The following is a 16,578-nucleotide window of genomic DNA, read 5'->3' on the forward strand; positions in this document are numbered from 1 at the left end:
CAAATTTGGTTTTAGAAAAACACAGAAATGAAAAGAACCCATGGTGCCATAGGTCTGGAAACTATTAGGAAGCTGAGCCTCCAGGGAAACCAGAAGGTACAGTAAGCAAGAGAAGGTATTTCTCACCCTCAGGGCACGGTCACCTCAAGTGAGGAGGGGGGGCCTTCAGATGGACTCACACCGTTTCAAGCTAAGTCCCCAGAGGACTCTTGCATCCATAATAATAAAAATAGCATTGAGCTAATAGGAGCTCAGTTGTACCAAGAGAGGTATGTATAAACCTTCTGAGATTGAAGTTTATATTTATTTAACACAAATTTCCATTCATATGGGAAGGGTAAGTTCAGGAGACACTCATACAAGTAAGAAACAAAAACAAAAGTAACAAAAACGGAAGAGAGCGATTTGCCCTGGAAGACCTAGATAGAAACCAGCAGGGGTGAGAACTTGAACACTGCCGGGAAAAGTCAAGTCTGCCTTCTCAATCTCGAGCCCAGCTTTATCCAGGAAGTTCACGTGTCACGGGATGTTAGACCTGGAAGGAACTTTAGTGGTCATCTAGATCCAAAACTTGCTCCTGGTACAGATGGAAGTCTGAGGCTGGGAGTGCCTATTTTTCCCCCCTGGAAGAAATACAGCTGATTCTGTATTTAATATAATATATAATTAATATATATAATAATAATATAATATAATATAATATAATATAATATAATATAATATAATATAATATAATACAGCTTTAACTGATAAGAACCCAGCCCCTAGTACCTGTGGGAGAATTCAAAAGGCGAATAGTCCCTCTCCTCAAAGGTCTGACATTGGTACCTGGGGGTCCAGGCGAAAACTCAGCTTTCTTAATTCATTGCTTTACATCCTTGTCCATCATCAGGTTGCTCTTGGACAGGAAATCACCTCTGCTTCCTGCTGCTTTCTGGTCTTCCCCGTGCCTGGGCTGTGCCTTAGTTCCCCTAGCTTGGAGGTCATGTTTATAAAATGTACTGGAAAGTGCATGAACTTTGGACTTGAACAGGCTTGTGATGGCACCCTAGTTTTGCCACTAGCTGTTTGACCGTGGACAAGTCATCCAACTACACTGCATCTTAGTTGCCCATCTATAAAATAGGAATAGGACTGCCTACCAGTCAGGGTTGTAAGAATTAAATGAAATAATGATCATTAAGCATGATACTCCACACAGCATTTGATGAGTGCATCCCATGACCACCCACTAGGCATGCAAAAAAAAAAAAAAAATGTGGCCTGGATACACTCAGCTGAGAAAAAAAGTCACATTGTCCTCATTCTTAAGATAACTGGTGTTAGTGAAGCATACCATTCAAGAAACAGGTTTATTTTCCCTGTTTATCTCTTGTTAACCTGCTCAGCAACCATCCATTCTCCCCCTGGGACTCTCCCTGGAGGCATATGCGATCACATTTTTTATCCGTTACCAAGGTAGAGCCTCTATCCATGGCATCCCTAGAAGCAGGTGGCAAACAAGAGGGGCTGCTGGTCCAGGAACTAAAACCTTGATTAGGTGACCAAAGCTGACTGTGGCCTTCATACAGTTAAATTGAGGATTTAAATGATTTCTTGGCAGTGAAAAGGAAAGTGATGCCCTCAAGCTGGACCTGGGAGTATACTGAAAGGTCAGCCCCCCATGGAGTGAGTGATGTCTGCCCCACAAATACCCTGGGAACAAAGTCAAACAGTAGGAAGGATGAGCATTTAAAAAGTCTACAAATGACACACAACCCAGAAGCCTCCATTTTCAGCAACAGGACAAGGTCCTTCTGTAGTGTTCCTGAGTACAAGGTGAACCGGGCCACCTAAGCCCCAGGCCATGGAGGGACTCCTGGGAGGCTTGTTTTCCCCTGAATGCAGCCTCCTCCCTCCCACCCCTTGTCTCTACTCAGCACTGTCCTTCCTCAGGGGCCAGAGCCACCTCCCTCCTCCACCCCACCGCCAGCCCTTCTGAGGTTGTTTCCACTTGCCCACTAACTCACTGACAATGTGTGGTCCCAGATATTTCCCTGCCCTCAACCAGCCTTCTACCTCTGAGTCAGAAAGGCACTAGAGAAACTTCAGGAATCAGCTAGAAAAGAGTGAGCCTTCTCGCCCTCTCTTTCTTTCTTTTTTTTTTTTTTAAAGGTTTTATTTATTTATTTGAGAGAGAGAATGAGAGAGAAAGAGCACATGAGAGGGGGAAAGGTCAGAGGGAGAAGCAGACTCTCTGCCGAGCAGGGAGCCCGATGCGGGACTCGATCCCGGGAGTCCAGGATCATGACCTGAGCCGAAGGCAGTCGCTTAACCAACTGAGCCACCCAGGCGCCCTCGCCCTCTCTTTCATCCTCAACAAAGCATAAACGTCCTCTCCACTGACCTTCATCTTTTTTCTTTTTGGAGCAATAGGTTTGGGGTAAGTCTTTTCCCTCATAGTATCTCTTCTCCCTGCCCAGTTTTCTTGAAGGACTATTTCTTGACAGGAAGAATTCCTGGTGTCTGGTCCTAAAGCTGATGATGTCCAAACATCATCCTGCAGGCAACAGGGAGCCACTGAATGTTCCAGAGGAAGGGAGCTTTATCATCAAGTTAGTGTTTTAGAAAGATTTGTCTGGCAGTGGAGATCAAGATAGAACACAATCTTCCTGCGCTGTCATTAAAAACTCCCCCAATTTACCTGAACGCTTCTCCACCAGACTGGTCTGGTCAGCATTCTTGGAATTCACCACATTGTTTCTTGCTTTCCCACCTTGTTTATACCATTCCCTGCACCAGAAAGTGGGTGGCATTTTTTTTTAAGATTTTATTTATTTATTTGAGAGAGAGAGAATGAGAGATGGACAGCACGAGAGGGAAGAGGGTCAGAGGGAGAAGCAGGCTTCCCGCTGAGCAGGGAGCCCGATGTGGGACTCGATCCCGGGGACTCCAGGATCATGACCTGAGCTGAAGGCAGTTGCTCAACCAACTGAGCCACCCAGGCGCCCCAAGTGGGTGGCATTTATTAAGTGCTTATTATATGCCGGGCACTTAACCAAGCGTTCTGCGTGTGTCATAGTATATGTTATATACCTTACCTCACGTTGTACCATATCACATCATAGCATCTCCCATCACCTCCTCAAACCAGCATCAAGAGTTCTAATGGCCTAGCCTGGATTTGTCCTTCTTTATCCACCGATGTCACACATGTGAGCCCTTCGGGGTGAGGGTCCTGTCCCAGCAACCTCTAGTGTGGTCCCCCTGTACCGTCAGCACCCTATAAATGCACACAATCTCCTCTTTTGTTCAGCACCCCAAAGCCCTGCCTGACCTCCCCCACTGTGTGTAATCTCTTTAGGAGGACTTCTATCACATTTTTTGTGCCTCTGTAGAGCCCTCAACATAGTTTGCTTGATATTCTCATACTGGCCAAGTTACTAAACACCGCTGAGATTTAGCTTCCTCATTTATCAAGTAAGGATGAATACCTCCCTCATAAGGTGGCTGTGCATTGGGTACAAATAATGGATGAAAGTGTAGAGCTCAGGGATCAGCACAAAGTAGGTGCCCAGGAATTCCCATTCCTTTCTTGTCTTCCTGAGGACAAAGGTCTTACTCACCTTTTTGTCCTTGGGGCTAGATGGCTTCTCTATACATTTTACAGAGAATCATTGTCACTGGGAAGGACGGGGTGCATTGAGAGCAGCTGGGGCAAGTTAGGGTATGCACCAGAGGGAGGATCTGGACACTCCTACAAGAAAGAGCTGACTTGACTTGATATCTGAGACAGAGAAAGCGCGTAGAGGAGGGACCTCCAGGATGCAGCCCACCATCGCGGGCCCAGCTCTGGAACAGAGCTAGTCCTTGGCCACACCAGGCCAGCAGGTCAGGCAAATACTTGTATTTAACAAGGAATAATTATCTCAGTGGGGTCATCGGAGAGGATTTCAACATTTAGAAATTGCCTCACTGACTTCAGCAGGCCCTCTGGCTCCTTTTTTTTTTTTTTTTGTAAGATTTTATTTATTTGAGAGAGAGAGAATGAGAGAGAGAGAAAGCACATGAGATGGGGGGAGGGCCAGAGGCAGAAGCAGACTCCCCGCCAAGCAGGGAGCCCGATGCAGGACTCGATCCAGGGATTCCAGGATCATCACCTGAACCGAAGGCAGTTGCTCAACCAACTGAGCCACCCAGGTGCCCCAGCCCCTCTGGCTTCTTTAATGAAACTTGTTTTGCAAAAACCAAGTCTTTCTTTTAAAAAAATTATTTCTACCCCATCCTCATTACAGAAAATTCAGAAAAGCAAAATTTTAGATATAACAAAGCAAAAGCCGTTTTTGGTTTCTATCACCTAGAGGTAACTGCTATTAACATTTCAGTGTGTGTTATTTTTTATCATTTAAGCTTTGGGAAAGTGTGGTATAAAAGAGAGACCGTCACTATATGGTCTTTAGATTTGTTTCTTGCTTTCCAGCTTGTTTATACCATCAGGGTTTTTTTTTATTATTCATTAGAAATTTTTTCTAGTTTTATGGAGTTATCATTGACATTACTGTATGAGTTTAAGGTGTACAGAATAATGGTTTGACTTACATATATTGTGAAATGATAACAGCAATACGTTTAGTTAGCATCCATCATCTCCTATAGTGAGGATAAAAAGAGAAAGCAAAAAAGAAAAAAAATATTTTCTCTGTGATGAGAACTCTTAGGATTTACTCTCTTACCAACTTTCCTACATGTCATATAGCAGCTTTACTAGAGTCATCATGCTGAACATTATGTCCCTAGTACTTATTTATCTGGTAACTGGAAGTCTTTTGACCACCTTTCTCCAATTTCCTCTTCCCCTACTTTCTGTCTCTAGTAACTTCAATTCTGATCTCTCTCTGAGTTTTGTTTTGTTTCGTTTTGTTTTATTTTTAAGATTCCACAGGTAAGTGGGATCATACAGTGTTTGTCCTCTGCTGACTAATTTCACTTGGCGTCATGCTCTCCAGGTCTACCTATGTTGTTGCAAATGGCAGGATTTCCTTCCTTATGGCTGAAAAATATTCCTCTGTGTGTGTGTGTGTGTGTGTGTGTGTGTATACAATCCATTGATGGACACTTGGGTTGTTTTCACGTCTTGGCTATTGTAAATAATGCTGCTATGAACAGGCAGGTGCAGATATCTTTTGGAAGTTAGTATTTTCATTTCCTTTGGAAATATTCCCAAAAGTGGAATTGCTGGATCATTGGGTAGTTCTATCTTTTTAAAAACCCCCATACTGTTTTCCATAGTGGCTGTACCAATTTGCAATCCCACCAACAGTGCACAAGTTTCTTTTTTCTCCGCATCCACACCCGCATTTGTTATCTCTTATCTTTTTCATGTTGGCCATTCTAACAGGCATGAGGTGATACTTCATTGTGGTGTTGATTTGCATTTCCCTAATGACGAGTGATGTTGAATATCTTTTCATCTGTCTGTTGGCCTTTTATATATCTTCTTTGGAGAAATGTCTATTCAGGGCTTTTATCCATTTTTTAATGGAATTTTTTGGTGTTTTGGTTTTTAGTTTATTTATTTTTGGTTTTGTTTTATTTTTTGCTTTTATTTTTTTTTAAAGATTTTATTTATTTATTTGAGAGAGAGAGAATGAGAGATAGAGAGCACGAGAGGGAAGAGGGTCAGAGGGAGAAGCAGACTCCCTGCTGAGCAGGGAGCCCGATGCAAGACTCGATCCCGGGACTCCAGGATCACGACCCGAGCTGAAGGCAGTCGCCCAACCAACTGTGCCACCCAGGCGCCCATTGCTTTTGAGTTATTGAGTTCTTTGCATACTTTGGATATTAACCCCTCATCAGATAATAACATTTGCAAATATTTTTTCCCATTCTGTTGGTTGTCTTTTCAATTGATTATTTCTTTTGCTGTGCAGAAGATTTTAGCTTTATGTAGTCCTATTTGCCTATTTTTTATGTTGTTTGTGCTTTACGTATCATCTCTAAAAACTCATTGCCAAGACCCATGTCAAGGAACTTTTTCCTATGTTTTCTTCTAAGAGTTTCAGGTCTTACATTTAAACTTAATTCATTTCAAGTTAATTTTTGTAAGTAGTGTAAGATAGGGGTCTGGTTTCGTTCTTTTACATGTGAGTCTCCGATTTTATCGGCACCATTTATTGAAGAAACTGTCTTTTCTCTATTAAGTATTCTTGGCTCCCTTGTCAAATATTAGTCGGCTATATATACCTGGGTTTATTCTAGGCTCTCGATTCTGTTCCATTGATCTATCTGTCTGTTTTTATGCCAGTACCATACTGTTTTGGTTACTATCGCTTTATAGGATAGCTTAAAATCAGGAAGTGTTTTTCATTTTTTTATCAACATATATTGCCTGTGTAACTTTTTCAAGAAGAATTTTGAGATAGATATTAACCATGAGGTACTGAATGCCTAAGGCCTGCAGTAGTAGAATGACAGGCATGTGGGTTGTTAAGGGCAAGGAACCTATCAGCTCTTCTCAAATGGATCTCCATACTTAGCCACCAAGTCATGATAGGGAGGCTTTTCTTATTCTTCCCCAACTGTAATACTATGAAAAAAGCATGGGCTTTGGAGTCCGTCACACCTGGTTTTGGAGCCCAGCTCTGGCATTTATAGCTGTGTGATGTTGGGTAACTTACCTAACCTATCAGAATCAACTTTCACATTTTCAAAAGGGAGAATTTCACCTATTTCATGGATTGGCTATGATTATAGAATGGAGAATGCTGTTTTTTAAAAAAGCATCTGATGTGGTGCCTGACACATGATAAATGTGGGATCCAGGTATCCATGGAGCTTGGAAAACCCGTCTGGAGAAAAATGACCAATCGCCTGTTCAGCAAAATATTTGAGTGCTTGTGTTTTCAGTGCCATTCTGGATGAATGAGGCACAGTGCTGTCTTCAGTGCCCCCACGGAGCTCACAGCTTAGTGTTGGGTAAGAGTAGACTTGCAGTAAATATTTGTTAAATTTCACATTTTTGTTGTTGTTAAATTTCATTTTTATGACTCTTTTTCTTATAGTTCAAAATTCAAAAGTATGAAAGAATATTTAGTGAGAAGTCTCCCTCTTACACCCCTAGCCCACCCCTTAGGTCGTTCTCCTGTAGGCAGCTCAACTTAATGACTTTCTTATGTGTCCTTCCATAAATATTTAATGCATATACAAATGAATTGCATATCTATTCTTCTATTCTCTCTTTTTAAAAAACAGATGCTAGCATACTGTCATGCTTGTCTGCACCTTGTTCTTCTTGCTTGACAATATACCTTGGAGACCACTCTATATCTGTACATAAAGGTTTTCTCATTCTTTTTAATAACTATATAGTATTTCACAGCATGGATGTTCTATATTTATATAAGCAGTCTCCTATTGATGGATAATCTTGTGCTATCACAAAAATTGCTGCAAAATGAAATAAGCTTGCCTCTATGGAAATGTCCTAGAACTGAGGTAATGAGAATGTTCTGAAATGTGATGGTTGCTTAACTCTGTAATATACTCAAAGCCACTTAACTATATGCTTTGAAAGGGTGAGTTTTACAGCTTTTGAATTACATCGGAATATTTTAAACATAAAAATTAAAAAAAAAAACTTTCTTCTGAGGAAAACATGCCAAAGCCTGAATATATTTAAATTTTTTTCCTTAGAAAATTAGAAAGCAGTTAATTTGCTTTTTTAAAGAACAGAGAACATTATACTTCTTAAAATTAATACCACACAGGTGCGCCCGGGTGGCTCAGTAGGTTGAGGGACTGACTCTCGGTTTTGGCTCAGGTCACGACCTCAGGGTCGTGAGATCAAGCCCCGGTTGGCTCCGTGGTCAGGGCAGGGTCTGCATCAGATTCTGTCCCTCTGTCCTTACCCCCCACGCCGAGCTCTCTTTCTCAAATAAATAATAAATAATAAAAACTTTTTTTAAAGATAAGAATAAATAAAATCAATATCGCACATTTTCAAACATTTCTTTAACTCCACACTAGGCCAGGAGGAAGAGAGTAGAAAGAAGTTACAAGAGGAGGAAGAAGAATCAGAGGGGAAATGGGGGGGAGGGGACGGCGACTTCTAGCCAAGCTGAGACTCCCAGAGGCTAGAGGGGAGCGTGGGACAAAAAGCCTGAGTTGCAGGACAGAAAGGGTGGGACACAAAGGAAGAGCAGGAGTTAGCAGACAGAGAAATTTCCAGGAGCCACTGCGACAGCTCTTAGGGTCCCCGGGGGTGGAGGGGAGCTAGGAGGTTCTCTGCTGTTAGCCAAGAATAATGGAAAAGTAATTGAATTCTTTACTCCATCTCATGAAAAAAATGCCATAGGACCACCTCAATCACAGCACAGCAATGCTGCTTAAAGACCTCACTCTCTGCCCAATGCACAGCAGCAGAGTCTCAGAGAATTTCTTCCCTGTGCAGGGGCTTGTCTCCCTTACCCTTTTACCTTCCTCCTGCAAGTATCAATTCTTCTTCACCCACCCGTGGCCCTTGGTCCTTTCTAGCACCTCAGTCAAGATGATGAAAATATCCTTCATTCCTGAAAGTTTCCCTGACCCCTTCCCAATTCCTACCTCCTGCCTCTCCCCTGCTTTCTCCGACTGTAAATTAGTGTGCATTTGCTAAAGTAAATGGAAGTGTACAGCATGTACTCCTTTATAGTCTGGCTTCTGTCATGCATATGCTATATCATTCTTTGTGTATGGCTGAGCAGGATTCCACTGTGTGTATACACCATTAGACTTCACTTTTAAAGATTAGGAATGCAGGACCCAGAGAGGGGATGAAATCTGATTAGTAGAAGACCTTAACAAAAATCCAGAACAGAGAGGAAAGAGGACCATGTTTTCCTAAAACCCAAAAGCACTTTGCACTATGACATCATATGGCTGCCATGAGCACATCGGTAACCAAGCAAAACTGTGCTTGTTCCAATCTCTGTCTCCGGATCTGATCAGGTCCTGGGCCACAAGGGGAACCGGGGCGGCTTAGCAGACATTACTTCTGGGGGGACTCAGAGAAACGATTTAACTGCTGGTCTTTTCTGTACTAAACCCTTGAAGAGGTTAGGAATTGAGGAAAGAAGTGCCCCACATTATGTATAAGTATAAAATGTCTTTTAGTTGTACCAGGTTGCATCAAATGAGACAAAGGACTTTAAAATGTTGTGTCAACTGTAAGGCATAAATCAGAGGCAGAGTTTTCTTTTCCATCAGAAACTACTTCAAGACTTACTTTGTGCTCAGATTAAAATTTAACATCTAAGATTACTGATCCAGGAAAAACAAAACAAACAAGGGTCTTCGAGAACCTTCAGTGAAACAGTTCAAAGAAGTTATAACATTATATCACAAGCAGCAACTGTGTGGACCTCTGTAGGAGGGGACTTCAAGTTCTTTGGGTCCATGATAAATCCTCCAGAACTAGCTCTGTGACTCTGACCTCTAGTATCACTCCTTCCCATGCCCAAAGTGACAGTGAAAGCTTTCTTTCCGTCTATCACCATTCAGCTATTTGGTGTCAAACTTCTACCCCGTCCAGAATCCTAGGGTGTCCCCAATTTGGTTGGACCCCAGGGACAACAGTCTAAACAAATCTGAGACTGAGACTAAATTCTGGGTCGCCCCTGCAGCACCACACACCAGTATTACTGTTAGACCCTGGTTACCCTAAGTGTGGGCGGCAAGGTGGGCAGTGTCCCCATCATCTGGGAATTTCTTAAAAATGCAAATTCTTGATACTCTTCCCCCATTGGAACCCACACGTTAACAAGATCCCAGGGATTTGTGTCACATTAAAAAGTATGCGAAGCTTATGTCTAGACTAGTGGTTCTTCAACCTTAGCACATATCAGAATCTTCTGGATGCAGCTGCTGCTGGTGCATCTGGCCGGGGGGCCCCAGTCTAAGAACCGCTGCTCTGGCTCTTGAGCTAGATGATTACAGAGATGAAGTGGATCCTTTCCCATTTGCTGGGTTGATGGAGAATCCCTCTATCTTCCAACTCAGCCTGAGAGAAGAATCCAGGAAAGCTAACACTCCTCAGAGACTGGGACCATGGCCTCCTCCTCCCCCGAGTTGTTTTAATATTGCCTCTTGTTTAAACAGAGCTGTGGACGGAAGGTTCTAGGGCCTCTATATGAAAGCCAGAGTAAATTTATGGCAGAGGCTCCATCCGGGAATGTGTTTTCTCCACCTTTAAAACAAACAGACCCGAGGTGCTACAGCTAAGAGCTATGGTCCTGGGAGGGCCCTACCTGAGAATGGGATAGGACGGGTTGGTGACCCCTTCTGTAGAGTGTTTTATAAAGGCCCTTCAAGGCCAGGGCTTTTGTCTTGAGTCCTTCTTGGGAATGCTCAGAGCTCTTAAGTCCACTTGTGCCCTGCACGGCCCAACAACCGTACACCTCGGTACAGAGACACACTGCAGAACACACCGACGCCAACCATAGCCGTGGGACTCTAACTCAAAGTCTGTACTCTGGGATCCTGCTGCCTTTGTGTTATGAAGACACACCTAAATGCGTAGAAAAGAGACTTCAGACAAGCAAAATTATCTTCAAGTAGAAATATTTAACCAAAGAAGGACACAAAAGCCATTCCAAATAGTAGAGATGAGTGTCAGCTGGTAAGAGGTTGATCCACTCTACCCTAATCAACCACTGGATGAGAGGAGGCAAAATATTTTCACCAAGATTACTTCTCACAAATTATGAATTTAAATCACAGACAGGCTTCAAATAGGAATAATAACTGTCATTGTAGAATGCTTATTATATGTCAGGATCCATTATCCTCATTTTGCAGATGTAGACTCTGAGAGACAGAATTATGACATATGTTATTTTGCTCAAGTTTACAGAGGCAGTTTGATATCCAAACGTGTATTCTCAGCCATAGACCAAATGTGGCAGTTTATGAAAACAATAGCTTGGCGTGGTAGGAAAAGAGTTGACCATTATTGTGCATGATAGGGGTTAAAACAAACAAACAAACAAACAAACAAAACGAAAAAACCCAAAACAATTTTTTTAAGCATTGGAACTCTCTTCGCCTATTTATTTATTTATTTGTTTATTTATTTACTATTTATTATTTAGAGGCATGGGGTGAGAGACAAAAATCTCATGAGGAACACTATCTCATACAACAGATCAAAGTAGAGCTTTTCTGGTGGAAGCCAGGCAGAGGCCCTGGACCCCTTCCCCACCCTCACAACCCCTCCTCCACTGCACTCTGGTCCCACCCTGTATTCACTCAGAGTGAGTGGTACTACCATGCAGGTCTCTGCTCTCAATATTTCCAAACCCAAGTCCATTCCTTGCCTGCTACCCACCTGGGATAATGGAGAAGTTCTTCCCCAGCTCTGGTCATGAGACACCAGGGCCAAACATGGCTGTGTCCTGGAGGGGAATGGTCCTGGGGCTGCACAGCCTTTGAAAGATGGGTGGAATACTTGAAGTAGACAAGCTTTACTGAGCATCCAAAGTTACAGTTAGTAGTTAAAAGAAATGGTCAGAGAATTGTTTAGAAAATGTTGTAATAGGGACTCCAGGGAGAGTGTTGTGTCTAAATACCTGGTGTCTACTTACATAAAAGCCCAGCCCAACTTGGAATTGTGTGCAGGCACCATCATGTACATTAAGCATTAATGGATTGGCATTAACTCTAAGCCTAAGGCATTCATGGATTGGGTGTATTTTAGGGAGAGGGAGCACAGTGCCAACAACCCAAGCACTAGCTCATGGAGTTCCTACACCCCACCACTTCCACAGCTGAAGACTTCGGTGCCCAAGGCTTTGGTAGCTCCATAAAAAACCACCATCCACAGCACTCTCATGGAGGGACCTCAGGTGGATCTGTCCAGAGACCGAAGTGGCAAGTAACTCGCTGCTCTCTCTACGCCATCCAAAAGGCCTGCAGCTGCCATTCTATGGCACTGAATTGGCTGGGCCAATCAGGGTCAGCCTTGAGGAGAGGTCGGCATATCCAGACTTTTCTACCTGGACATTGAACTTCTGGAGTGGCTGGAATTCAAAGGGCCATGTTGGTCCCTTTTAGGTGGTCCATTCAATCAATGGCTGGTTTGACCCATTCAGTGGTGTTGGTGGAGGGTGGGTCTCACCTTTATTTTTTTTTTTAGATTTTATTTATTTATTTGACAGAGAGACAGAGAGAGAGCACAAGTAGGCAGAGCAGCAGGCAGAGGGAGAGGGAAAAGCAGGCTCTCCGCTGAACAGGGAACCGGATGTGGGGCTCGATCCCAGGACCCTGGGATCATGACCTGAGCCGAAGGCAGACGCTTAACTGACGGAGCCACCCAGGCGCCCCTGGTTCTCACCCTTAAAAAAAAAAACACTTTAACCTTATAATCACCTTTGACATTCTAGTAGACATCTTCAGTCTCTTCCTTTGCATCTTTTTTAACATAGCTAAGTTCACAATGTATATTTGAATTTGTGCCTTGTTTTTCTTTTACCGACTTCCATCATAAGCATTTTCCCATGTATTAATTACTTTTTATAAGCAACAGGTAATCTTGAGTGAGGTAAGTAAACTTATCTGTACCCTTGGTTTCTTCATGTGTAGAATATAGATAGTTGTATCATGCAACAGTCACCTGGAAAGCTTTTAAAACACAGATTGCTGGGCCCCACCTCCAGAATTTCTGATTCAGTGGGTCTGGAGTAGGGCCCGGGAATTTGCACGCCCAAGAAGTTCCCAGGAGATGCTGATGCTGCCAGTCAGGAGACCACACTTGGAGAACCAGTGAAATGTGGAGATTGAGTTGTGGGATTTCCAAGGTCACTGCTGGTTTCAAAATCTAAGTGTTTGCATATTTTTCAAATTCTTCGAAAAAACCCAACCAACTTTTAAAACACATGACTTTTCTAAACTTTAACAAAACCTCATGATTTTTTTTAAATACAAAAGAATATCATCTACCATTTAAAAGTAATTGTTTCCACTTGTAACTCATATGCATTCCATACTTGCTTCTCTTTGAAGTTACCTGTATTTTTAAAAGGATATCTTTAAAGGACAGTTAGACTTATATCTAATACTTTATTGTTTTTCTTTACATAGTTCCATATGTATTGAAGAGCTGTGCAGAATTTATAGAGACTCATGGCATTGTGGATGGAATTTATCGGCTTTCAGGAGTCACCTCAAATATACAAAAGCTAAGGTAAGCTGAAAGAATAGCCTCCAAAAGAATTCTCCCGCGATCCTTCCTCTCTGGCCATAGCTCCGCCAGCATTGGGAGAATTAAAAACCTGAAGGGGTTGAGGGAAGGGTGGCAGAGCAGATCAGTGTGATGTTTTCAGATGCCAAAGTGTTCTTAATCTAATCAGGAAATCCTCTAGTCTGATGTAATTCTTTCCAACAAAAGCTCCTGAGGGTTTTTAATCTGTTTCTTTGTCTTGCACCAGGTTTATCCTTCTTAGGTGGATTCAGTTGAACTCAAATGATTTAGATCACAAGTTAGAACAATGTGATTTATTATTCACTTACCTACCCAGAGCTCAGTTAGGTCCCCGTTCAGAACTTGGAGATGATGGGAGTTTTTCTGTTGACACACACTCAACATTGGACAGTTCACTCGGTCAGGAAATAAACAATCTGCATGATTGTGCATTTCTTTCAATGAGGTTGATATTTTGAAAAACTATTTCCAATTCTATAGATTTATCCTAAACAATTCTAAAATATATCCTAGAATTTGGGGGAAGAAATTTCTATCACATTGAATTAAGAGTACAATAACCTTGGGGCACCTGGGTGGCTCAGTCGTTAAGCATGTGCCTTGCAGCTCAGGTCATGATCTCAGTGTCCTGGGATCGAGCCCCGCATCGGGCTCCCTGTTCCGTGGGAAGCCTGCTTCTCCCTCTCCCGCTCCCCCTGCTTGTGTTCCCTCTCTCGCTGTGTCTTTCTCTGTCAAATAAATAAATACAATCTTTAAAAAATAAAAAAAGAGTACAATAACCTTCACACAAAACACAGATATGTATGTGTGTGTTTTATATGTATTATATATATAAAATAAAGGGAGTAGATATATAGTATATTTACAGTGTTTTATCAGGTGTTATTTTTATATATTTCTATGTTTAATTATAAGTGTAGACTTTTAAAACAATAAAAACATTCATGTTACCATTATATTGAATAGATTGTACAGTTAATTCATCTTCTGTCTTCTTCCTCTAATTGGGTTTTCGGCCCCTCCTTCCCCCCAACGCAATTGTAATGACATTCCACGAAAGGAATAAGACATCCTTTTTACTCATGGAGAAGTGGCGACTGTTAAAAAACTAATTGCTTTGTTGCAACCATCAATTTTAACAGATCTATGTACTTACATAATTTCACTAATTTACTAGCGTGACGTTTTTTAGAGTTTCAACAGCAAATGCTTTCTAATGTTTCACCCTTAGCTCTGAAATAGACGACACAGTAGTTGGTATGGTGGGAGAACACTTGGGCGATAGCCAAATTCTTTTTCATTAAAGGACAGACCAAAGCCTCCGCTGGGAAATTTTGGCTAAATAAATGGATAAGCTCCAAATTTGTTCTTGTTCTGCTCTTCTGCTCTCTTAAAAACAAAAACAAAAACAACAAAAAACCAAAGAAACAAAAAACATCCCGGTGAATTTATAAGGCGCTGCAAGGTTTTCTTTTCAGGGCCCCACCCAGCTCCTTTCAGGTTCAGACAGCATCAGGGATTTCCCCACCCTTTGTTAAAGGGCCAGAACCAGGTGACAGGAAACCAGGCAGGGGGCCGTTTTTGAAATGCTGGCTCTGTGAGTCCCGTTGAATTTGCCACTATGCGGCTGACCAGATGAATTCTCTCAAGAAACTTAACTTCTCCTCTATATGAAAGCTCCAGCTTGTCACTTTTTTAAACAGGTTTTTAACTTGTAAGTATATATTATTTGAAGCAGTGTATTCACATCACCTTGGTCAAGAAATGTTTTTCAATTAGAAACAAGGCCTGGAATCTGATGTTGTTCCCAAACACCTCACTATACATTGTTCATAAGAAGATATTTATAATCTCATCTATCCTGTGGGAGTCACTATCAGGCAGCTCGGAAGGGCTCGAGTCTCCAGATAAACAAGTTTGTTGACATGAGTGTATGGAGTGAATGATAACAATCTGACTCACCCTGGTTTTGGTCTCTCCTCCAAGAAAGAGAAGTTCATTTAGAACAATCTTTTGGAAGAACTGAAATCTCAACAGGCTTTTTTTGGCAACAAAAATTCATATTTCCCCACTGTTCATAACTGAGACTGGGACATAATGCCCTGAGAAATCCATTTGTAAATGGGCATTATGTTTTTCCAGTGACTGCAGCTTTCACAGAGAAGATCCAGATCTGAAGTAGAAGACTTCCCGGAGCTTCCTTGTGCCGGGAAGAGAAGGGCATCTTGATCGAGGTCAAAAACAGAGTCAGATCAGCAGTTTAGGGTCTTTTTACCCCTAAGCAGCCAAGCAGCTGCTGACATGGAACATATGCTCTCGGGATTGTTATGTCTCTGTCTGTGTTGTTTCAGGCAAGAGTTTGGCTCAGATCAATGTCCAGATCTGACAAGGGAAGTGTACCTCCAGGACATCCACTGTGTGGGCTCACTCTGCAAGCTCTACTTTAGGGAGCTGCCCAACCCCCTCCTGACTTATGAGCTCTATGAGAAATTCACGGTGAGTGTTTGGATTTCCATTATGGTTATTGGGTGGGACTCCTAGATGGGCCAAGGAGAGTTTCAACACTAAAATAACAATAATAAAACTCACCAGATGGTTGACATTATCTTAGCCAGGTAATGGAAGTAGGATACTATAGTGAGGAAAGTAAGGTAATGGGTCCATTGGCTAAATTTTTCCTTTCTTAGATTTTCAGAATCATGTTTATTTGTTTCAAGAGCTGGATTAGAATTATCTCCGTGTTTACTTAACCAAATGTGCCTCACTGTATAGGGGGAAGCTAAGCACCAGAGATGTGAAATGACTGGCCCAAGGTCACACAGCAGGACAGAAACCTAAGACTCCAGATGTACACCTGTAGCTAGTTCATTTTCATCAGGCTTCTCCTTTTGTAGTTCTTTTGGGGGTTGCGGAATGAGGTGGGCAGGGAGAAGGGAGAGAGAACAAACCCAAGTCAAGGGAGAGATCAGAAAGGTGGAAAGAGAAAAGAATCTGGGAAATGCAGCCAAGAGGAAGAGCAGGCTGGGCCCATGAGTTGGGTTGGTGGAGGGTGGATGGGCAGAATGCCTTACTAGCAGCTGTGTGGTCACTAGATAGGGGCACCTGTAGGAAAAGTAGAAAGAATAAATGCTCACAGGATGTCTGTAGAGAAAGCATTGAAAACCAGGCTGCTGGGGTGGAGGTGCAGAGTAGGTGGAGAGATGGGTTTAACCAAGATTGAGGTTCAGTAATGAAGGGGGGTGAGGAAGATGAGGGTGTATGCAAGAGAGTGATTGAAATAGTTGACCATGGAATTTTGTCTGGATAACAGGGGAAGTGAGGCCATAGGCACTGAGTGACAGTGAAAAAGTATTATCTATGGATTA

The 16,578-nt window shown here is 42.3% G+C and overlaps 1 protein-coding gene across 1 annotated transcript in view; it reads left to right on the forward strand.

Moving 5' to 3' along the window:
* Nucleotides 1-16,578, forward strand: part of ARHGAP31 (Rho GTPase activating protein 31) — a 107,791-nt gene that overhangs the window by 51,024 nt on the left and 40,189 nt on the right. Inside the window, exons 2-3 of the mRNA XM_025874598.2 lie at nucleotides 13,093-13,195; nucleotides 15,565-15,709. Coding sequence (XP_025730383.1) covers nucleotides 13,093-13,195; nucleotides 15,565-15,709 — 248 coding nt within the window. The remainder of the gene's footprint in view (nucleotides 1-13,092; nucleotides 13,196-15,564; nucleotides 15,710-16,578) is intronic.

Source organism: Callorhinus ursinus, unplaced genomic scaffold (genome assembly GCF_003265705.2).
Source record: "Callorhinus ursinus isolate GAN/ISIS: 27379988/994484 unplaced genomic scaffold, GSC_fseal_2.0 scaffold1, whole genome shotgun sequence".
Classification (NCBI taxonomy): Eukaryota; Metazoa; Chordata; class Mammalia; order Carnivora; family Otariidae; genus Callorhinus; species Callorhinus ursinus.